Raw genomic sequence first — 22,517 nt, forward strand, 5'->3', positions numbered from 1 at the left:
TATGAAAGCAAATAGGTTTTCAAATGATGAAATTCAAGCGGCTTGTATGACGCTTTCTGCGGCTCACAAGAGGTTGCACTTCGTAGACGCCCATAGACGGCTTGGCATGTTGGCAAAGTTGGAATGGCAGGGGAAGCTGGATTCTTGGATACACAGCTTGCTTAACCACAATGGAGATTGTCATAGACTCGTACACTCATGGACAAGATGGTATATGAGGGCCCCATTGGGTTTCTTTAGATCGGTTTGTTTGGGTCAACTCAATGTTCAGCATCTCGTACATCAGGATGGGAGGGTTTTCCTTTAGTATGGAACTATTATGGCTGTAGTAACTCATAGCCTACAATTGCTTGGTTCCAGCTAAGACTAGTAAACAATTACAAACCTACAAACTTGCTGCATTGGTGGTTTGTTTCTAATTATTTTCAAAGTCCATGAACACGATTTGAAATGGCATAAGGTTGCTCCCTATATCTGTTGCTCTCTCTGTATGAGCTATACTTATTTTCTACGTTTCTTCTATATTACTTTGTTTCGTTTTGTTTACCCAGCTCTCAATATCATCTTCGATAATACGATCATTCTTTAACTGTTTGCTTCTTCCTTTTACGAAAAGCACGATTGCATTGTAAGTATTTTCCAGCACAAGTACATTTTACTTCGAAAGCGAACAAAACTTTCCTATTCTTTATTCTTTGAAACGTGCAACCCTTTTCTTCCTTCAAGGAACGATTCTGACGACCGCGAATTTGTGATTACCTTCCCATTCTCCCCTTTTTTGCTTTGTTCTTGCCCTTTTTTTTCATTTCTCTTTCAAAAAATCTCGAAAAAATGGCAAATGCTGCTCAGAAAAAGCTCGCCGTGCAAAACAAGCGAATCCTAATGTTTATGCTCGTGGCCGATGTTACTGTCAACCTCTTGTTTATATTACTTCGCTTTTTCCTTCGTAGTCCTCTTTCCAAATTTTCTAAATTCTTATACGCCTTGTCTGCTGGTTCTGCTGGTTTTTTTCACTACCAGCTCAACCGTGCGGCTGCTCCCAAATACGACTCCAAAGGCGCCCTGCTGTACGTGGGTCAGGATCTCTTACAGCAAGGCGTTACTTCTTATATGATTGATTACATGTACTTCTCTTGGATTGTCATTTTCCTTTCTTCCCTTACTTCTATCAAGTTTTTTGCCCTTTATTTATTGGTATGTAGACAAGAGTCTTTCCTCATATCCTTCTTTTTGCTAACACACCTTTTAGGTTCCCATTTTTGTCGGATACAAAGCCTTCCCCTTGCTGCGTATGGGTTTTGAGCAATTACAAAAGTTCCGAAACCGGGGCTCTAACGACCCTGCCTCTTCTGGACAAGCAGAACCTGCTGCCACGAATCAACCTCTATCCAAGCGTCAAGAAAAGCTTCGCAAGAAGGCAAACAAGTATCAATCTAATTAATTTCCTCCCTTTTTCAACCCATTTTGATATTCCATCAAAGGTCTAGGTCGAATCATCCAATTCCAATTGTTAATAAACTTTCCTACAACACTTTCCTTTTGCTAATATATTGAAATTTATAAACATACATAAATAAACTATAATCCTAATCATTTTACTTGAAATCATAACATATCATCAATATGCAGCAGCCTGTCCATACTTCCGAGGGTCACTCATACCATAGATTGTATCTTTGTGGTTCATGACAGCTTGAACAGCACTCAATGGCCCAGCTTTTGAGTTTAATCGAACCACTTTATGTAGGTATTTTTTAATTCTGGATGCGATCACTTTTGAAAATCCATTTTCCAAGATTAATACATTTGGTCGCAGTTGATGATGAGAGCGTGCACTAGCCACCATAGACTCAATGTCGTAATTCATATCCACACGTTTTACGATAGCATCCAGAACAGCTGTAACAATTCGGCTACCACCACTAGCACCAAGCACCATATTGAAATTACCGCGTTTGTTGCTTAAAATCGTAGGAGCGGCAGAAGAAAGGGGCCGCTTATACGGTTCAATATAGTTCCACGGTGAAGGTGTCAAATTGAATGCATTGGAAGACCCAGGAATAGAAAAGTCATCCATTTGATCATTAAATACTATCCCGGTAACAGGGTCCATTAACTGAGACCCAAACAACAGATTAACAGTGGACGTCAAAGATACGGAATAGCCTTCATCATCCGTAACAGAAATGTGTGTAGTCCCGTGATTACCAGGAATATCGTATGAAGGATTGTAATGCTCCCACGAATATGTTCTAGTCAATGAAATATTATCACGGACTTGCGAGGCAAACTCTTTCGACATCATATTCGATATTAAAGCCATATTTTCTTCAATAAACTCTGGGTCACCAAATTGGGTGCGTCCGGCGGACAACCATTTCATCGCTTCAACCTGAAGATGTAACCTTTTTGTGAAAGATAATGAAGAAGCATCCATTGGAAACCCATCTAAAATGTTAAGTCCTTCGATTAACGCTGGCCCGCTCGTTGGAAGGGGACATGTAAGAACTTTGTGATCCCTATAGGTTGTCTCAATGGCATCAGATATTTCTGGGAAATATTGCTCGAAATCGTTTTTCGTAATAATTCCCCCATGATTTTGGATAAATTCAACCATCGCATCAGTCAAGGCACCATTGTAGAATGGTTCAATACCTTCCTTTGCGATGATGTCCAAAGTTTTCGAAAAGGCGGGACGACGCATTATATCACCAGCCTTTAATAACTTTCCGTACGGAGCAATGACAGAAGCCCAAGTTGAATCATTAACCAAGTTTTCCGTACTGTCATCTCGCATGCTACGTTCCATTGTTGGTGTTATTGTAAACCCTTCCCTCGCAAGCTTGGCACTTGGCTTGACAACTTTAGACCACTCAAGCTGACCATATCGGTTCCATGCATCATATAAACCAGCTAACTCACCGGGAATACCAATAGATAGAGCCCCAATTTGGGCTAGTATAGGGTTACCATCAAACATATGCTTGGAGGCATTACCTGGAGCCATTTCACGAAAATTTATGGATTCAACAGTTCCATTCGGCAATTGAATAAGCATAAATCCGCCTCCGCCTAGACCACTAGAACAAAAATTCACAGTACCAATACAAAGCGTAGAAGCTACTGCAGCATCGACGGCATTTCCGCCCATTGAGAGGATATCTACGCCAATGTTGGAGCATCCAGTGACTTCTGTCGCGACCGCACCCGACTTTCCTTTGACCTTATGACCCGTGTATTGGCCTGGTGGATAAAGAGGGGGATTGAAAGTAAAAAGAAATACGAGTAAAAGCAATATTCCAAATCCTAATGAGAAGAGTGTGATATGACGCGTCTGAAATCGAAAATATCGTTTTTGACGAGAGCGATGCATTTCTTCCCAGTCTGGATCATTCTGGTTTGTAATATGCGAGCTCCAGTCATTCAGTAAGGGAGTCGTATCTGATACATTAGTCATATTAAATATTAAAACACTTGAGGTTCCTTAAAAACGAAAACGAAAAAAGACAACGGTAAAGAATGAAATGAGCAAAAAATGGTAAGATATGAATAAATCCAACGGTAACGTGAATGAAAAATTAATTCAACAAATTGTAAATTATTGCTTTGGTACAAAAGGACTGTCGTCTGTATAAAGCTTTATATGAATTCTTCCACTTGAATTATTCAATGCTGAAATACTCTCAAATTCAATCAAGAGAGCAGATACCGTTTTCTTACAAACACTAAATTTCCTATTCAGTTTCCTAACCACTTCAATCCCGAGCAGTTTAACAAATGCTTTCTACCTGGAAGTTCAGAGGCTTTTTACCATCCAACGCTTCACGAGAAAAACTACAATGAAAGCAATTTTATGAATATTTCATAAAATTGTCAACAAATTAATGGAATCAATATAAAACCGAGTTTTGCAAGAAAAGTGAGGTATTCGCTCAATACTGAAGTGCGTACGAGATCCACTTCGATCATTCTGCCTGCTACGCGCAACTGCACCAAAAGAAGAGATATCACTCTAGCTCTAACCAGTGGAAATCATCGTCAAGAGATAATATAGAGTATTTTTTGGAAGCTATATAATTCATCCTTGGCTTTTTGAGAATCGTTTTTTGGTTTTGTTTTTTTGTGAAAGAAAACTCTGAAGACGACCGCGTTCTTGTTGGAGTTTAATATTTTATTTAAAAGGAAATCGACTCTTATAGATAAACGATCTTTTGATTGTTCATTTTCTTTCAGTCTTTCGTAATAAAGCAAATTGCAGAAAACTAGATTCTCTGCCTGCTCTTACTCTTTAGTAGTCGAGCTGCGTTATTTTAAGATTAAATATAGGAAGCATAGAAACATTTCTTTGTTTTCTGTACCTTACTTTTCTTCTTGCTGAACTTCTGTTTGAACATAAGAAACCGAACATCGCTTCCTTTTTGTTAAACTTTGGAAAATGTCAGAAACACATATTGTAGATGGAGAAGCCTTGCAATTTCGCAACTTGAAATACTCAGATCTTGGGCCGATTGCGGCACTGAACCTTCGTGCTTTTCAGGATAGTGAAACATATCAATGGAGATTTCGCGGCGTCTCCTCGGCGGCTTTGGTAGCAATTGTAAAGCACTTTGGTAGGAAAGCTTATTTGGATCCCCATGTAAACTGCAAAGTAGCCTATACTTCGTCTCATCCATATCTTGGTTTTTTGGCCTACGAACAGCTTCCTCCTGCTAAACTCTCTTATTACGAAAAATTCATCAAATGGGTTAATTCTCTTTATGAACGTTTTCTTTATTGGTGGTATGATGCTAGTGCTGTCAAACGCCGTATGCAGTACAATGAAGTCCAATACGGAACGATGCTTTACAAAACGGGTTTACTGGCTCAACCAAATGGTTTCTTGCATGTTCATTTGATTTCCGTTAATCCAGATATCCAAAAGAAGGGAGTTGGCAAGGCTATCTTGAACATTGTCCATCGTGATGCCGATAAGTATCGCCTTCCCTGCTTCCTTGTTGCTAGTACAGCCGGTTTTGGTATGTACGAACATTTGGGCTACCGTACAATTGCCACTACAGAGCTCCGTGATGATGAAACCGGTGAACTAGTCAAACTTAGTTCAGGCATGATCAGAGATGCTAAAAAAGACTAGAAACATAGCATAATACAAGTCAATACTTATATCTCATTCCGCATCACCGTTTTTTTTTTTTTTTTTCAACAAATACTAGATGGATGCTTTAATTATCCCCCACCTCGGCTTGCTAATATACCAAAAAGGATACTGGAATCATACATTTAATTTTTATGTCGCTTAATTTGCAGATAATAAAAAAAATGATATGCTAGTACTGATTTAATAATTATTATGGAAAAACAAAAAAAACCGAAAAACAACATTATATCACAATACTTTGGCTTTCACTCTTTGGCGATTACTAAAAAAAGACATGAAAATACAAAAAGACGAAACATTTACTTCGGCGTGGTATGGGTGCATCTCTACTTTCTCTTATTGCAACAAACATTCGCATCTCTCCATCAAGCACTAATAATTTGAAATCGACAAAATAAAAGATCACTTACTATTTTTTTTTATTTACCAAGATTCCGTATATAAAAATGTGTATATATATTTAAGTAGTATATATGTACAAGTGCATGCGCCAGCCAGCTATTACTTCTTTAAAATCTTCATCCTTTTTTTCCTTAAAAAAAAAAAAATTCCAATACATTATGATAATTAATATACAAACGCCTCTACTAAGAAACGTAATTAACAAAAACGATAGTACTGTAAATTAAAGCACTCGCACAGACTTAATGTTCCTCACGAAAAAAAAGTCTCCTACTCTGATAGCCCATTCTCATAAGCAGTCCTTTAAAAATAAGTTTTTCAGCTTCTTTTTCACCAAACGGAGCAATCACTTGAAAAAGCTTTCGCAACAATTTTTTTGTTACGGGCATCCTCATCCTCAGATTGATTTTTTTTAAAATGCCGCCGAAGGACAGCGCTGTTCAAAGATGCCTTCTGTCTCCGTTCCCATAATAAATCTCTTCTTAAACTTTCCGGAATTTCCGAGTTCAGTAACTTCGTCCTGTTAGCATTATTGTGGGAGATTTGATAAACTCTTGGTTCTGACGACTGCGGAATACTATCACTTAAAAGGCTAGAGTTTGATGCGTCCATCTTGGCTTCATGGGCATCTGTGTTGTCTTTATTAAAATGTATTACTGGTGAAGCTGTAGGCACTCTTGATTTTGAATCGTCATTGTGTCCATTGCGAGCTCTATCCTCTTTTGACAAGAGCAATGACAAAGCGCTATTTCGATAAGAAGAAAACGGTGTAGGAGGTCGTTTATAGAAGCAAGGAGGGGTGTTTGTTTCTTCATCAACGGATACCCATGCATCTTCATCGTCACTTACTGAACTCACATTTCGACTTTCATCAGCGTTTCTTGTTTTAAGTTTGGGGTCAACACAAAATTTAGGAGGATTCGTTTCATCATCAGTTGTAGATATCATAGAAGATGACTGTGAGTTGTTTTTTACAGAATAGGCACCTCGAAGATAAAAAAAGGGGTGACTTTTATTTATAATAGGAGGCTGCTTCAAGGTTCCGAATCCGGCATTGGAGTCTTGAAGTGCAGTTTTTGTCTTAGTAGACGGCGAAGGAGTTGTTTTTGCAGAGCTTGGGTGAAATCCATGGATAACACTTGTTGTTTTTCCCGGTGTCACGGTAAGTTTGGCAATTTTTTCTCGTTCAGCATTCTTGGCTCTAGCAGCTGCGGCGACAGAGTCACTGACGGATTTATTTACTGTCTGTAATTTTACACGGTAAGAGGGAACAGGTTTTGAGATCCTTTCCTTTGGCATTTCTTCATTCTGCAAAGTAGGACCAGAAGGTGTCATCCTATCAGAATACGCATCCTTTCGACGTTCTAGATTGGAAGAAGAAGAAGCAAAGTATGGTTCACTAACAGTTACCGCCAAGGCCGGTCGATCTTGATGTTTAGAAGATGGATTTGAGGGCTGTTGATGAAGGTCAGCCTTTTTGTAAGCATAAGAGGAATCTTCTTTCGAAAGTTTTTCAACCGATTTTTCAAGAGGTTTTTCCAAGGGAGAAAATGATGTAATAAGTTGACTAAATGTATCCGAGGAAATTAGGCGCGAATTGGAACGTCTGGTTTGTGGGCGTAAGGAAGAAGTTGAATTGATTAAACCTCTTGGGTTATCATGCACGGAAGACTCTTGACTTCCAAAATTAGTACTCGAATTTAGACGGATCGTGTCGGACTTGCTATTAGGGGAGTAAGTACAGACACCCGCATCTGAATCTGCAGACGAAGCTATAGAACCGCAACTGGAAGAAAGATCAGGAATTGAAGCTTCCATGCGTTCGTAAGGACTTTGTCCAGATTCAGACATAACAGTTTCGCGATACCAAAGCCGCCATGAAAGGTTTTCGAGGCGACGACCGTTTTCAAGGTTTTCGGCGCATTTGGTAAAAACTAAAAAGAAATCACGTTAATATAGAGCCTCTGTTAAACACATTACCATTCCACATGCAGCTCAAGTTGTCTGCGGTCAAAGTACCCAATTTCGCAATATTGTCTGTCTCTAAAGAGAGCATTGGATTTGAAGAAAGCATTCTCTTCGTCATAGTGGATTGAATTGGACAATAGAAAAATGGCAAAGTTATATGCAAAGCAATAAAGGAAAGGAAATTTGGAACGTTGACAAGATAAGTAATAAAAGCAAACAAGTCAAGAAATGACAAAAGAAGAAAACTTGAAAAGAAAACGACAAAAGAAAAAAGAGAAAAGAATTGAACAATGATGAAAAAAGAGCGTATTATAGTTTACTGAAAACTGCGCAGAATTGACGATTGCTGAATAATCACAAACTTAATTATTCTTCGGTATCCAAATTTTCCAATTGAATAAAGATATGGGTTTCCAAAGTAGCCGGCCAAAGTCGCAAAAAATACTAAAAGCGATGAAGTGTATGAAAACGTTTATGGCATAGGTTCGCTTTTCTGAAAAACGCGTATACAAAAAGCACCAAGACCAATTACAAAGTATAGTAAAACAAGATGACCCTACAATGCTCTGAGAGAGTAAAACAAGCGTTTTGTCGCACACAAAAGAGAGCTGCTCAAAAAGATGATGTCCCAAAAAAGTTATGGTAAGTTCAAGAATACAATAGTTCCAATGGCAAAACAATCGTTAAATTCAACTTTTACGTCGAACTTAACGACAAACAGCCTATGAAAGCACTAAAAGAATCGCTTTATAGCAACTTTTTGGGAAGTCGGCGCTTGCTTTTTCTTTGTTGTCGGCACCTTCTAAACTCCCATATAAATGAGGAAAACAAACATGTTTACTTCATAACGTTAGAGTGCGGTAATATGTGTACCGTCCTTCGGTTAAGAATATACTAACCAGTCCACCAAGGGTGGAAAAGTCATAATGATCAGAAGTATAACATTCAACATGCTGCCTTTGAACATTCAAGTTCCAAACTATTTCGCGAAACCCATTTCCAAGAAAACTGCCTGGACCCGGGGCATTAAAGGGAAGAGCGCATAGAAATGGATGATGAAAACGATTTGCTTTGTTTGTTTACATAATGATGTGTCATAAAGGAAAGGCTGGAATTCGTAGAGATTTACTGGCTGAGTCAAATGTCTTTCTTTGTTCTTGTTTATGAAGAAAGTACGATAAAGCTTTCGAGTAGAAGAGCGAAATGATGCTGAATCCCAAGTTGTCTTGGAAATCCCTATGCATGATCCAATTTTTGCAAATGAACAAATCTTTCTCCTAGGGAACACAAACCTGCATGAGACTGTTTTCTTGTTACGGAAGTAGTATAGAAATCAAATGAATTGCGGTTCCATGTTTAATCATAAAAGAAAGTAAATTTGTATAATTGTTTGTAAAGTGGCTTGAAATCGCCCGATTCTGGCTAATACATACATAATACAGTACGTCTTTTCAATTCCATCTAGACTTTTAAGAAAAGTTTCAACTACCGTCCGACCGATGCAATTCCATTGATAGATCCATCAAATTAGACCCAAAGCCGGCCTTACGTATTTGTTGACTTTACAACAATCATCAAATCCTTGTCTATACAAGGAACAAACTTGATTCCTACTTTCTAGTTTTGATTTTTCAATGGTTATTCATTTCCAAACTATGAAAGAGTTTCTTTTTTTTCGTCAACCGAATACCTCAGTCAAGCCATCCACGTAACATTCTTAATTGTACTCGTCGTCTTTTGAGCCGGCAACGATAATATCATTCACCTTCAAAACCATTCTGCAAAGTTGAGTAGCAAGAAGTAATTGCTGCTTCTTGCCAATGAGAGGGTCAATTACGAATTGCTCCTTCATGTTATTGTGGCCTGTATGAAGGCAATCAATACCCAAGTGAGAATTGTTTTCTTTAACCTGACGTGCCTTAACAGCAGTCAAGGCCTCAATAGATGACAAACCACTGTTTTCCGCCAAGGCCAAAGGAACGGTGTCTAGAGCATCTGCGAAGGCACGCATAGAATATTGATCGATACCAGGAATCTTTTCTGCTTCTTGGTTGACTGCCAAGGAACATGAAACTTCTGCAGCACCACCTCCGTATACAACGCGGTTATCACGAATCAAGTTTCGTACAACACACAAAGCATCATGAAGAGCACGTTTGGCTTCGTCAACTATCATCTTATTACTTCCACGGACAAAAATGGTCACAGCACGAGTATTAGCACACTGTTCAATCACCAAAATCTTGTCGCGAGTGGTACCAAAAGTGACTTCACGAACCAATCCAGCCTTACCGAGTTTATCACTAGAAAGATCTTCAAATCGAGGAACAATGCGTCCATTGGTAGCGATGGCAATTAACTCAATCTCTGGTCCACCCACCCAACGGACAGCCGGAAGATTATTTTGCAAAAGTAAATGATTAGCTTCATCATCAAAACCCCATTGGCAAATAACAAGGTTTGCTCCAGCGTCCTTCACGTGCTTAATCATGCCTTCAAACGTTTCTCTCTCATAGTTTTGTAAAGCCTCAAACTCATTCACCGATGTGATGTCCAATTTGTGCTTGGTTTTGGGTTTGGGAGGCTCGAAAGGGCATGTTAGAATGGCAAGCTTTGCATCTTCAATACGATGAGGCATTTGAGGGTGAGACATATCCTTATCAACAACCACACCTTTGACGAGAGTCGTGTCATCCACAGAAGCACCAACCTTTCCATCTACTTTAATTAATTCAAAATCCACATCTTTGCGTTCAAAATCAGCAACAGAAAGGACTGCTTCAACAGCGATTTTGGCAAAGTGATCGTGGGCTTTCGATACCACTTTGCTTCCCAAACTAGTCTTTGCAGCGCGGAACAAGTTTGTGGTGTCCACTTTATCAAAATTAACAATGTCGGATATCGAGTCTAAATGTTTGACGGAATGTTGACAAGCTCTTTCGAATCCATCTGCAATTCGGATAGGATGAATACCCTTGTCAATCAAACTCTCAGCTTGTTCAAGCAAGGAGCCAGCCAACACTACAACACCAGTCGTACCATCACCGATTTCATCATCTTGAGATTTTGATAACTGAACCAGCAACTTGGCGATCTGGTGTTCAACTTCCATTTGCTCTAAAATAGTAGCACCATCGTTCGTGACTGTAATGTCTCCATCTGGAGAAATCAAAATTTTATCCAATCCGCGAGGTCCTAAAGATGTACGGACAATATTGGCAACAGTCTTGGTTGCGAGGATATGGCTTTTAACGGCTTCTATACCATGCAATCTTTTCTTCTTGTCTTGGTCGCGAACCAAAATGAAGGGATTTCCTTGGTCATCCCGGACCATAACGGCATTGTCTAAGTTTGACATGATTATTTATTATACAGACAATCCTTTACAGCGGTTCTTTCAGTCCACTTTAGGATGTACGTTTCCTTTAACTTTCTGCTTTGCCTTACTCTCCACTGGAGAAGTTCAAATTACACCACGCTAAACTTAACTGGATTTTCTCTTTTAAGGAATATATAAATGTCCTTAAAATGATAATTGGATTCGCAGAAAGTAAATGTGGTAGTGGTGAAGTTTTGACCTTGTCTTTCGTCCCAGTTACCAAGTGAAGAACGCTTGGTAAATAGCGTATACCAATGAATTTCACTAAACCAAACTGAAGAAATAAGAATTCATTCTATAAAAAGAAAACTTTTCTTCTCTTTTTGTAATACAAATCAAAAGTTACATTGTTGTATAATGAATATGAATGCAAAAGCGTTTTTGTTTGAATCCTGCATGGTCATTGTATTGAGACGAAACGCGATTTCACATCTCACACTGACAGCGTTACATAAAAATATCCTATAATACTAGTTATTTCTGACTACCAAACTAACTTACAGTCGCTCTCTCTACTTTTTTTCTTTCTACTACGAATTTTTTTCTCTTGCATTCTTACTTTTGTTTACTACGGTATTGCAACACAGTAGTGTTCAACAAGTGTTACGAATGCAACAGTAACGTGTTAACCCATCTAACATATTACAACAAACTATAGTGAGCATCATGGAAAGTCATACTTGGCATCAAAGATGTTTCCAACAACCAAATCTTTGGCAATGGAAGCAAAACCAGAAATCGATTTATCAAACAAGTTTGAAGATTTAAAAAAGGAGCTGGGTGCTTTTAGCACCACGGATTTTGTAAGGATTGAAGAGAAGGCCGTTGTTTTCGTGTTTATTAACATATTGTTTAGGACAGTTCCTTAGAAAAGCTTCTAATCTTTGAGAAGCAAGTGCGTCAAGCCTCGGACGCAATCACCAATACGAAAGTATTAGGTTTTATTGCGGACCTTTTATACCATGCCCACGATTTCCAAGGCCTGAATGAACAGCTGGTGAACCTGTCTAAAAAGCATGGCCAACTCAAGCAAGCAATGACGAGCCTTGTTCAACATGTAATGAATTATTTACCTGCTATTGAAGACTTAAAGACCAAAATAGACTTGATTGAGACTTTACGAACAATTACGGATGGAAAAATTTATGTAGAAGTTGAAAGAGCTCGTCTCACCCAGCTTTTGTCACAGATCAAAGAAGAGCGTGGTGATGTTAAAGCGGCTCAGGAAATTCTATGTAATGAACCTGTTGAAACTTACGGCTCTTTTGACCAGAAGGAAAAGGTTGCTTTTATACTTGACCAAGTGCGTTTGTTCCTCTTACGTTCTGATTTTTATATGGCCTCTATTTTTACTAAAAAGATTAATACCAAATTCTTCGGAAAAGAAGGAGTTCAGTCTCTAAAACTCAAATATTATGAACAAAAAATTCGTATTGGGTTGCATGACGATGCTTACCTTGATGTTTGCAAATACTACCGCGCCGTCTATGATACTTCTATTGTCCAGGAGGATCCGGAAAAATGGAAGGAGATTTTGGAGAACGTCGTCTGCTTTGTCTTGTTAAGTCCTTATGATAACGAGCAAGCTGACTTGCTTTATCGCATCAACTCCGATCATAAACTGAACTCTCTTCCTTTACTTCAACAATTGGTAAAGTGCTTTACAGTTAATGAATTAATGCGTTGGCCAAAAATTTCCGAAATTTACGGTTCTGTTTTGAGAAGCACTCCTGTTTTTGCCGAGAATGATGAGAAGGGCGAGAAACGCTGGTCTGAATTGCGCAAACGTGTCATTGAACACAACATGCGCACAGTTGCTAAGTACTACTCTCGTATTCAATGTGATCGTTTAGGCGTTCTTTTGGACATGAGCCGCGAGGAAACCGAACTGTTTTTGTCTGATCTCATTACCAAAGGTCAATTTTATGCTCGTATCGATCGTCCTGCCCAAGTAATTACTTTCAAGAAACCCAAGAACGTTCATGAACAGCTTAACGAATGGGGTTCAAATATCTCCGCTCTTCTTGAAAAGTTAGAGAAGACGAGACAATTAATTATAAAAGAGGAAATGATGCATTCGATACAGCAGGCTGTAGCCAAATAAGCGTTTAAAGAACAAAAGACGAATGAAAGTTTGGCTTGTCCTTTATGTATAATGACAAAATTTCCATAATTGTTTAACGTGCGTAGAATGATTTCAATAAAATATTGTTGGATATCAACACTTAAGTAAAAAAAAGTAATATTATTATAGTTTGTTATCTCAATATTATCCGATGAGCCTGTTAATTTAACTGGGTTAGTAAATTTCCATTATTGTCATATTTTGCTTCAAAGAACGTGTAACTAAGCAGTATATCATCTACGTATTTCATGTTTGGGTCATCAACAAACTCGGGATCCAAAAAGAAAAATACAGGCAAGTCAACTTTCTCCCGGGCGTCTAGCTTTTGCTCTTCGAAACAAAAACAAGCAACCTTGGAGAAATATACAGCGGCTTGGCCTGGTACTATATTATAGGTAGCAACGCCAACTATGTCTTCGTCGGAAAAGTTTTCAGCCGTATAAAAAGCAAGAGCAGTTTCTCCTGGTTGAACCCATATTTCTTTTTGTTGAGGATACAACTTCCAACGAAGATTTCCTGCAACATCTCCATTAAATGTTACTCTTACTCGTTTAGCATCTCTACGAGGAACCATTCTATCAACATTCATACGCTCCTGATCAGTATTGACTGTTCCACCGTAACCTGTCTTAGAACAAAACAAGCGGTAAAGAGGGACTGATGCATATGTTATTCCAAGCACCAAAATAGTGAGAGCAATTAAATAGTTAATAGTTGTTTGCCGTTCATACTTTAACTTTGGATTAATCGTATATCTTCGTGAATAGTATCGCTTGTTAATTAATAATCCTTTAGCTGGTTCCGAACATTTGAATGAGTTCTGACGAAAATAAGGCCGGGTACTATAATAGCGTTTTCCGGTAAAAACATAGCTTGGTATTGATTCTTCAGAAACCTTGGAAGAATCTTGCAAAGGGGAATTTAGAGTAACAGGTTGTTCCTTAGCTTCTAAAGGTTTATGGGTATGCGGTTTTTGCTCAACACTTTGAACTTTACCTTTAATAGGGAAACGATCTCCTTGATTGGATTTTCTAGCAATTTGGTAGTACAATTTACCTTGAGACTTAGGTACAGTGTGTCGACGAAGCTGAGCATCGTGATCGCACACATCAACAATAACATGGCCACGACGCTTCAAAGGTGATCGGATTATACGGGGCCAATTTATATGGCTATCAGTAGCCTCAAAATCGGGGTTCGAAAGCTCTTGTTCACTTTGGACAGGTTTATATGCATTTGACTCACGAGTTACTCCTTTTTGCAAAACGACATAGCTAAATTTTGAGTGAGACTGAGATCTCTGTTCACTCCTTGGAACATATAAGCGAGAAAAGGAAGGAAAAAAGAAATGCTGTTTGAAGTTACAGACGTTTGCTCTCACGCCGCCCTCTATGTTAATGGGACAACGATCTTCGTGAGGGCAAGGAGCTAGAATTCTTGCATCTAGGCGGTCATTTTCCTTATCTTTTTCTCTATTTAATAAAAATGATCTAGCTCTCTTAATGGCATGAAATCCATGTTTTGAGCCTTGCTCAGTTAAGATTACGATACCTCCTTTGTTCAACAGAGACCAAAGCGCACGTAAGTATCCAAAAAGCTCTTCATCTGAACCACACTCAAGAAGGCGATTAGAAGCGATAACTAAATCGTAGTTCCCTTTTTGGGAAAGCGGCAATCGGCCTAAAAGTTCGGGATTTAAATTCTCAGAATCCAGCGAAGCACCAATGGTTTGATTGACTTGTTTTATAATTTCACGGAGAAAACTGTTTTCTTCTACAACAGAAAACGGAATCGTCGAGGGAAAAAAAGATTGACTCAAAATCGCACCCAAGCTTGGTCCTTTTCCGCAATCCAAAACTTTCAGTTGGTCGCTCGGTTTACTTTTCAAAAGACTTTTGAGTTCATAAAATATGTGATATAACGAGGCATACTGATACGGCATCGTTTCTTTTAAATACGCGATAATTTGGCCGTCTGTCATTGTCTTTGTAGATTCCTCTTTCCAAGGACGGGAAATCGGAGTCTTCGCTTCCTCTTCCCTGTGTTTGTGTATTTTACTAGTCAAGCTTTTAATTCGACCCTTGTCGGCATTGATTAAAAGTTCATCTATACAAAGATTGAAAGCAGTATGAAGATGCAAATCGCCAGACTTTTTTTGATCTTTCAAAAGAAATTTATATAAAGTAGGAGAGCCCGGATCCAAAGCACCATTGTCCAGCTTACTTACTTGTTCAACTTGTGTGGAATATCTCCTCGATAGAAACCTGACCCAATTCGTTCCTGTCGGCTGTACAAGGCATTTATTTAAACTGTTTTTCTTCAATTTGGTGATTGAATTTTTAAACTGACACCGAGAAACCCATTTTAAATGATACATATGAGTGTTTCATTAATAATTAAACAAAAATTAATGTTTTGGAAAATATAAGAGACGAGGGCATGTTTGCATGTTAATTCGCAATGTTACCCATTTGAAAGGTAACAACATTCTGAGTAATTTTGAAAGAAGTCAATTCTTGTTTGTTATTCTATTTTTCTTTGTTATTTCGTATAAAATAAAAGAAAGCAGAGAATTTGATGACGATTCTGCGTTGTTTTATCATGTGTAAACTAAACCTCCTACCAAGTCGCGTAAACAAAAGCAAGATTCAAACATAAAAAAACCTTCAAACTTCGAATACTTTTGCATTCCCACATACAGGGAACCATATGAATACACTTTACCGAAGACCGTCATTAACTGTGTCTTTTTTCTCTTTTTTTTGTTTGTTTACACTAAAGTAATAGCAAATTGTGGTTTTTAAGAACTGGATTAACTGGATTGATACACTGCATGGTATACTATCTATAATTTATATTAAAAGACATTTAAATGAAAGTAGTTATTGATGGAATGCGTATTCTCATGTTATTCATTTTTCATTAGCACAAGTCAGTAAGAATAAACAGTAAACAATATAGCAGAAAAAGAACTCATATTTAAACAGAGCTTCCTTTTATCTCTCTATTTGTTCTATTGATATTGGTAAAAAAATTGAGAAATGGATTTTTTTCATGTTGTCTAAACTACTTTTTTTGAATCAAATACACGATTGCATTTCCTGCTAAAACCAACCACATGAAGAGTATTCTATAATAATTAACTTACAAAAACTGTACTTTGAAAGGAATTACACGCTTCTGAAAGGATTTGCTAAATATGTCAATGAAAAGAAAGCGTATTTTCCATCATCCTCAGGCGACGGCACCATTGAGTGACGAAACAAACCAACGATGCGCATTCCCAGAAGTAGTTGAGAATCAAGGCAATTTGCAAGATGTTCAAATACCTCTCGATGGTTTAGACTATCTTGCTGCCGTAAGGTAATAGCTAACTTTCAAAAGGTTATTGGAAAAGCATGACCATTTCAATCGCCTTCATCTACATAATTATGGAAAATAACTAATGGATTCATCTAGAAAAGAAGCCATGTCTCTCAATTCTTTTAAAAGCGCAAGTATACAACCAGAAAAATCAGAGACCAAATCTCATAATCCTCTGTACAAAGAAGTTACACAGCCCGTCTGCTCTCCAGAGCCTCTCTTGAAGGATCTTTATCATATGGTGGAAAAACATAACAAAAAGTTAACCACCTACCCTCCGCATTTGTTGTTAGACAGTTCCACATTACCTAGTACTTTACAAGGATGGAGACAAACTATAGCAAACGAAAAGCCTTCGTGGGCTTTTGTAGCGAGTACTGACTTAGCTACTATTCTGAATATTTTTGAAAATTGTGCTTACTGGTTGGAAAATGATACCCTTGATGTTCAGGTAAGCATATTCTAGCTACTAACTCTTTACACAAGCCATATGGATTGATTTTTAACAAACGTATAGTCTCAGTGGCTGTTTTGTTTTTGCTGCAAACTACCGGATATTTTGAACGGCGAAGATGTATCTACGTTGAGATCTGCTTTGCGCTCGTTGAGAAGTACACATACTACCTTCCCGTCTATTCAAACATCAGCTTCTACTTTGAATGCTGTTTTGGTATTTCGTTATGGTCAGAGCGATCTGCTATAGTTTTGACTTTTACTATTATCATTGTAAGATAGATGTGCATAACAGTGGAAGTGCTTGGTTTTATTTAGAGTGATACTATTTTAATTATTTAGATTCTGTTAGTCGCCTATAAATGCTTTTTTTTACTGGGTTTATTTTGATAGAATCGCTTATACTTTTTGTTTCAGCACGGCATTTATAAAAATAAAAGAATAATAATAAGAATAAGAAAAAGAAAAAGAAATTTATAAAATATTAATCATCGAATAGATTTTTGTATAATAACTCCCAAGTAAAAGCGTAATATCTATATAACATTAATTCTCCAGTTTTACTTTAGCATAAGTTGTCGAAAATAAACAGTTCATGGAAAGCCCATCTTTGCTAGAGGTTCTTCAAGTGCAAGAAATTGATGAATTGATTTTACCATCTATAAAATATATTTTTGCTGTAAGCTCAGTCAAAGACTGTTTTGTCTAATAAATCGTAGTATTTCACACATAGATATCCTAGACATTTATTACGTGTCTACAACTCCCTGGACGATTTTTATAATGTTTTGAAAGTCGTTATTGAATATCGAAGCCTAAAAAAATGGAATTGTACATCGGTTGAAAGGAGGTTTCAATTGAAGCGAGTCAAATATGTGAAAAACGCAGAAAGTCTAGCTAGTCTGTTTCCGGAAGAAGTTAATTCAGCTGTTAAGCTGAGTCAAATGGGTATTTTAACGAAAATTTTTTTGAGCGTAAGTTTTGAAACTTTGGTTGTCCTCCATCCATACTGACTTTTGTTAGTATTGTGCGCCATACTTAATTTCTAAATTTAATACGTTGTCGGATAGTACAAGGTTTCTAGAGTTGAATATCAATTACAATACGGAACATAACAGCACAGAGAGTGAAGGTCATGGACGTCCAAGTGTTTTTCGGACCTTTTGCTCAAAGATCCTATCAAAACTGAAGAGACTCTCGACCATATTGAAGTTTACGTTTCAATTAGCATCCAAGTTTTACAAAAATCTTCGATGGATTTATTACCTGCTATTTGCTTTGGGTATAATTCCATTCTCCAATCCTGTCGATCATTTATTAAAGCAACGTCTTGTTTACGATACCAGGATTTCCAACATTACTTCCGAAAAAGCACCTAATTTGTATGCGCTTCCTTCACTTCTAGACAACTCGATGAATATTTTCCTATCACTAGTCCAGGTTTTAGACTGGTGGCAGACAAATGATTATGCCACTCAAATTAAGAAAGGAAGAGTCGCATTTACTGAGCTTGAACCACCAGAACTTTCTGTCAAGAATACATCTCTCACAAAGAACATTTGTAGAATTTGTGGCCACACTATTAAAAACCCGGCCGTTTTAACTACCGGCTTTGTATTTTGCTATCCATGCATCCAGAGCTGGCTTAAGGATAATCCCTTCATATGCCCGGTCACAAAATTGAATTTAATCAGAAAAGAAAATTCATTTTGGAGGATAATGGTGTAATCGTCTATCCAAGTTCATCATCTAAGGAAATATAAAAACACCAAATGTTTTGAAATTATTAATTATTTGCAATGTCAGTCCAAAGAGTTTTAGCGTTCTTTGTTAATGTATCGCTTAAGATAGTTAGCGGGTTTTGTTTTACATATATTTCATGAATCATGTCGAGTTTTCCCAGAATCCTTCCATCCATAATAAGTCCAATGAGTGATTGTTCAATAATGTACGTAGTCACACCCAGCTTCTCAGCTAGCAAACTCAACCGCACAGTCGTGTAAGGTTGAATCAATTCCAACAGAACCTGGCTTCTGATACTATAAAGGATTTTATCAACGTACTGACGAATAAAATCATCTTCCATAATATCTTGCCGGTGCTCAATGAGCAACTTTTCCACCTCTTTAATATCACGTTTTTGATATGCTTCCACCAATTTAGTCATAGCAATGACATGTGGGTTTTCTTTGTACGGTTGGGTCTCTGGGGAATCGAAAGGATTAATTTCAGATTCGCAAAGCATATTAGATAAAACAAGATATTTTAGCACCCGAACACGGGCCGTAGAACCAGCTTCATCATAACACTTGAAAGATTCAAAAAAGTTTGTCTGTGCTTCAGACCACTGCCCTTCTTGCATATGCATTTTACCACCGCATTCGCGAATAATACCCATGATTTTAGGATGAGGGATGGCAGTTTTGATTCTGAGGGAACTTTGATATAACTCCTTTAATCGTTTATTGTCCTCAAGACTAGAATACATTTGAATTTCCAGTGAATAAAGTTCCAACAAATGTGTCTCTCTATTTTGGTCTGTAACAGAAGTGTTTTCATTTGAGAGAAGAAGATGCATCTGCCGCAAAAGAGACTTAAACTTGACATAATTTTTCTGCGAAAGGAAGAATCGAGCTACGTGCATCAATGATTTCATCGTTAATCGTTCATTATTAAGCTTCTGAAGAGCTTGAGTTGTAATTTCATAAAACGTTTCCAAGAACCGAGCATTGCTAGAAGACGATGCATAATCCACTATGTTATAAATTGATTTTTCTGCATAATTTTTAGTGATACTCGGCCATTCTGCATAATCAAGTAATTGCTGATAATACTTTAACATCTAAAATTTAAACAGGTCAGCACAGGAGCCTAGCCATATAAATGGTGCATACCTCATCCAGCTGATCCATACGGAACACGATCTTTAAAACCTGCTTTAAAGACTTAAAAGCCCTATAAAGTTCATTAGTATTCATAAGCGTAAGTTATTGTGAGTGCTTACCATTCATTCTTTTCGGATTTGCATTTGTCAACGATTTCTAAAAATGATTTAACAGCTGCGCCAGCATCTTCCTCCCTTAAGGCTACATCCAATTTGTAAGTATGCGTCCACAAAACGAATATCCTTTGCTAGAAGGCTATACCTTTTGAATAGTAGTACGAGTTCTCAACATCAACGTCCGGCTCGACCATATCATCATCATCATCCTCAAATTCGAACTCATAATCTTCATCATCTCTGCATTTGTTAGCACACATCATTTGAGAATAAAAGATAATCCACTTACTCTAACATAAAATCGTCCGCCATTTTAAAGATACTGACTATTGAATAGGTTTCGCTGTTCCTCTGCTACTCATATATCATACTAGTAAGAAGCAATACAACGATAGAAAAAATACATGCAAACTCAAACCCAAGAGTATTTTGTATTTAATATACATAAATGAATGTACATTTCCTTATTGAAAGCGATGTGCTTGTCAAAACTTTCATTTGCCCTACGTATTGTCTCCTACTAATGCGACGTTTCCAATGAAGAGGTAATATCCAGAGAACTTGTAAACTGAAATCAAAAATTTACAAAAGGATTTTAAGCTCCTGTACAAAAGCTAAAGCTACCTATATGTATGCCCACAACATTCCAGTTCAAGTTCATTGAATTTCGCTTCACTAATGTTTACCAATGATAGAGATAAAAGGAATAATTAGCACGTTGTAGTTTATAGCGAAAAGCGCTACGTATCCTAAAAATAAACAACGTATTCTGTACCTGAAGGAAATCGTGACTGTCTTTTTACACCAACGAAATGTGAGGCTGTAGTACATGAAAGATTTCACCTCAGCCAAAGGCCCTGACATTTTCAAGAAGCAGCAGCAAAAATGAGTAAGGGTACATCTTCTATGGGAAAAAGGGGCAACAAGTCCCATACCCTCTGTCGTCGTTGTGGAAAGCGCTCTTTCCATAAGCAAAAGAGCACTTGTGCTTCTTGCGGTTATCCTTCCGCCAAGACTCGTAGCTTCAACTGGGGTGCCAAGGCTAAGAGAAGAAAAGCCACCGGTACCGGTCGTATGGAACACATGAAGAAGGTTCACCGTAGCTTCGTTAACGGATTCCGTAAGTGATTTTTGTTTTAATTCATTTCCTGTTCATAAACTAACCAAATATTTAGGTACTGGTGTTAAGCCTGCTACTGGATCTAAGGTTACCGCCTCTTCTGCTTAAGTTTAGTGCATTCAGATCAATTATTTCTGAACAGGGAGCGCCTGTTCCGATATAAAATTTGTATTCTCTGACTGGATCCTTTTTATTTGCAGTTTTTGGGAAAGAAATATAATCTATGTTCTTTTCATTTTTATGTACTGTTATCATCGCGTAGATCCGTTTAGTAGTGGTACCCTAGTTTCAAAGTAGTGAAGTAAGAAACGTCGATAGTGAAATCAGAGCTTATGAGCAAGGTATAAAGTAGTTTCAAACTTGGTCATTTTGTCTACAGATGAATGAATAAGGTCAAATTTATCACAGACATTTCAAGGTAATTGGATTGATTTTCGTTGCTTCTATGCTTATTGTTATTCATTTATTTTATCTCATGTACTGTTGATCTTTCTGCTTGACTGCAATTTGGCATACAAAAGTCAAGTCTAAAGTTGATCACTTGTTTCTTCAGAATCGCTCTCATAGTATTGTTTACACCTCTTTTTTCCTATCCAAAGTTGTAAAAATTTCCAGATTATATACACATATGACCTAAAATTTACTTTTCCTGTTGAAATAACTACATATGAAGTTTCGTTTTCAATTCAGTTTCTCAATGCCACGACAAAATATTCAATATGTCGGAACCTTCTCTTACTGACCTGGAACAAGAGTCCTTCTCTAATCAAGAAAAACTAATCGACTCGTTTTTGGCAAAAGGACCACAAGCGTTGGCTGATACTGCTTCGTCCAGCGTAAATGAGCAATCAGGTTTATCGACTGAACAAGAACTCAAAAAGTATAAGGAATTCTTCTCTCAACTCAAGTTTTCGTACATAGAACAGGGAACAAAAGAAAGATATTTGCGCGCAATTCTTGATGATCCTCCTTTACTAGTTGAGACTGAAGATAATGAAAAGCTAGAGTCTACGATATCTGAACTGAAAATTCGCTTGAAACAACGAAAGGACGATGTTGAATCGTTGAAGAAAGAAATTGTTTCTGAGTGCAACGAAATTGCTGAAAAGTATGATGCAACGTTAAAGGAATCCAAAGAAGCAAAAGCACTCTTGGTCGAATACAGAACACTCGAGAAAGAGTTACAAAGCTTAAACCAAGATGACATGACTAACGCGCCCATCCTTCCAGATTTAGAAAAAGAAATACCTGTTTTAAAACAAGAACTTTTGGACACTGATGATTCCATAAAGTCGATCAATTCTCAGTTAGAAAGAGAAGAACATCGCTTAGAACAACTGAAAAAGAATTATTCTACACTTGAAAAAGAACATGGTCATTTACAGCAAAGATCGAACAGTCTACGTGAATCTATGGATATGCGTGCCCCTGGAGACGATGCAAAGAGAAAGGTTCAAGCATGGTATACTTCTATGCTCGATATTTACAATCAAATGCTTCCTTAAACCAAAAAGATCAGTTCTAACGGCATCCACGTAAGCTAATCGAATT

The 22,517-nt window shown here is 37.6% G+C and overlaps 12 protein-coding genes across 12 annotated transcripts; 7 read left to right on the forward strand and 5 right to left on the reverse strand.

Moving 5' to 3' along the window:
• Positions 1–831: 831 nt before the first annotated feature.
• On the forward strand, positions 832–1,441 carry snd2 (SRP-independent ER targeting protein Snd2; the record flags this gene model as incomplete). The annotated part of the gene is made up of 2 exons (XM_056180658.1): positions 832–1,194; positions 1,250–1,441. 2 exons carry the CDS (start codon positions 832–834, stop codon positions 1,439–1,441), a joined length of 555 nt encoding a protein of 184 aa, XP_056036916.1.
• A 177-nt stretch (positions 1,442–1,618) lies between these two features.
• Positions 1,619–3,457, reverse strand: ggt2 (gamma-glutamyltranspeptidase Ggt2; the record flags this gene model as incomplete). Its single annotated transcript, XM_056180659.1, has 1 exon — positions 1,619–3,457. The coding sequence occupies one exon, from the start codon at positions 3,455–3,457 to the stop codon at positions 1,619–1,621; it is 1,839 nt and encodes a 612-aa protein (XP_056036917.1).
• A 978-nt stretch (positions 3,458–4,435) lies between these two features.
• Positions 4,436–5,131, forward strand: SOMG_01867 (N-acetyltransferase; the record flags this gene model as incomplete). The annotated part of the gene is made up of 1 exon (XM_056180660.1): positions 4,436–5,131. The coding sequence occupies one exon, from the start codon at positions 4,436–4,438 to the stop codon at positions 5,129–5,131; it is 696 nt and encodes a 231-aa protein (XP_056036918.1).
• Positions 5,132–5,887: 756 nt separating this feature from the next.
• Positions 5,888–7,643, reverse strand: SOMG_01868 (GATA-like domain protein; the record flags this gene model as incomplete). Its single annotated transcript, XM_056180661.1, has 2 exons — positions 5,888–7,491; positions 7,538–7,643. 2 exons carry the CDS (start codon positions 7,641–7,643, stop codon positions 5,888–5,890), a joined length of 1,710 nt encoding a protein of 569 aa, XP_056036908.1.
• A 1,599-nt stretch (positions 7,644–9,242) lies between these two features.
• Positions 9,243–10,883, reverse strand: cct5 (chaperonin-containing T-complex epsilon subunit Cct5; the record flags this gene model as incomplete). The annotated part of the gene is made up of 1 exon (XM_056180662.1): positions 9,243–10,883. The coding sequence occupies one exon, from the start codon at positions 10,881–10,883 to the stop codon at positions 9,243–9,245; it is 1,641 nt and encodes a 546-aa protein (XP_056036909.1).
• Positions 10,884–11,596: 713 nt separating this feature from the next.
• On the forward strand, positions 11,597–13,008 carry SOMG_01870 (19S proteasome regulatory subunit Rpn501; the record flags this gene model as incomplete). Its single annotated transcript, XM_056180663.1, has 2 exons — positions 11,597–11,707; positions 11,761–13,008. The coding sequence occupies 2 exons, from the start codon at positions 11,597–11,599 to the stop codon at positions 13,006–13,008; spliced, it is 1,359 nt and encodes a 452-aa protein (XP_056037102.1).
• A 181-nt stretch (positions 13,009–13,189) lies between these two features.
• SOMG_01871 (cytochrome c oxidase assembly protein Cox1101/ mitochondrial ribosomal protein Rsm22 fusion protein) lies at positions 13,190–15,406 on the reverse strand (the record flags this gene model as incomplete). The annotated part of the gene is made up of 1 exon (XM_056180664.1): positions 13,190–15,406. One exon carries the CDS (start codon positions 15,404–15,406, stop codon positions 13,190–13,192), a length of 2,217 nt encoding a protein of 738 aa, XP_056037101.1.
• Positions 15,407–16,228: 822 nt separating this feature from the next.
• SOMG_01872 (SMN complex subunit Yip11/Gem2) lies at positions 16,229–17,095 on the forward strand (the record flags this gene model as incomplete). Its single annotated transcript, XM_056180665.1, has 3 exons — positions 16,229–16,392; positions 16,489–16,843; positions 16,910–17,095. The coding sequence occupies 3 exons, from the start codon at positions 16,229–16,231 to the stop codon at positions 17,093–17,095; spliced, it is 705 nt and encodes a 234-aa protein (XP_056037100.1).
• A 345-nt stretch (positions 17,096–17,440) lies between these two features.
• pex12 (peroxisomal ubiquitin-protein ligase E3 Pex12) lies at positions 17,441–18,573 on the forward strand (the record flags this gene model as incomplete). The annotated part of the gene is made up of 3 exons (XM_056180666.1): positions 17,441–17,524; positions 17,565–17,819; positions 17,869–18,573. The coding sequence occupies 3 exons, from the start codon at positions 17,441–17,443 to the stop codon at positions 18,571–18,573; spliced, it is 1,044 nt and encodes a 347-aa protein (XP_056037099.1).
• A 58-nt stretch (positions 18,574–18,631) lies between these two features.
• On the reverse strand, positions 18,632–20,158 carry csn2 (COP9/signalosome complex subunit Csn2; the record flags this gene model as incomplete). Its single annotated transcript, XM_056180667.1, has 5 exons — positions 18,632–19,687; positions 19,740–19,800; positions 19,850–19,931; positions 19,992–20,086; positions 20,136–20,158. The coding sequence occupies 5 exons, from the start codon at positions 20,156–20,158 to the stop codon at positions 18,632–18,634; spliced, it is 1,317 nt and encodes a 438-aa protein (XP_056037098.1).
• Positions 20,159–20,731: 573 nt separating this feature from the next.
• rpl3703 (60S ribosomal protein L37) lies at positions 20,732–21,074 on the forward strand (the record flags this gene model as incomplete). The annotated part of the gene is made up of 2 exons (XM_056180668.1): positions 20,732–20,966; positions 21,022–21,074. 2 exons carry the CDS (start codon positions 20,732–20,734, stop codon positions 21,072–21,074), a joined length of 288 nt encoding a protein of 95 aa, XP_056037097.1.
• A 611-nt stretch (positions 21,075–21,685) lies between these two features.
• Positions 21,686–22,471, forward strand: sos7 (NMS complex subunit Sos7; the record flags this gene model as incomplete). The annotated part of the gene is made up of 1 exon (XM_056180669.1): positions 21,686–22,471. One exon carries the CDS (start codon positions 21,686–21,688, stop codon positions 22,469–22,471), a length of 786 nt encoding a protein of 261 aa, XP_056037096.1.
• Between the last annotated feature and the right edge of the window lie 46 nt (positions 22,472–22,517).

Source organism: Schizosaccharomyces osmophilus, chromosome 1 (genome assembly GCF_027921745.1).
Source record: "Schizosaccharomyces osmophilus chromosome 1, complete sequence".
NCBI classification, from domain to species: Eukaryota; Fungi; Ascomycota; class Schizosaccharomycetes; order Schizosaccharomycetales; family Schizosaccharomycetaceae; genus Schizosaccharomyces; species Schizosaccharomyces osmophilus.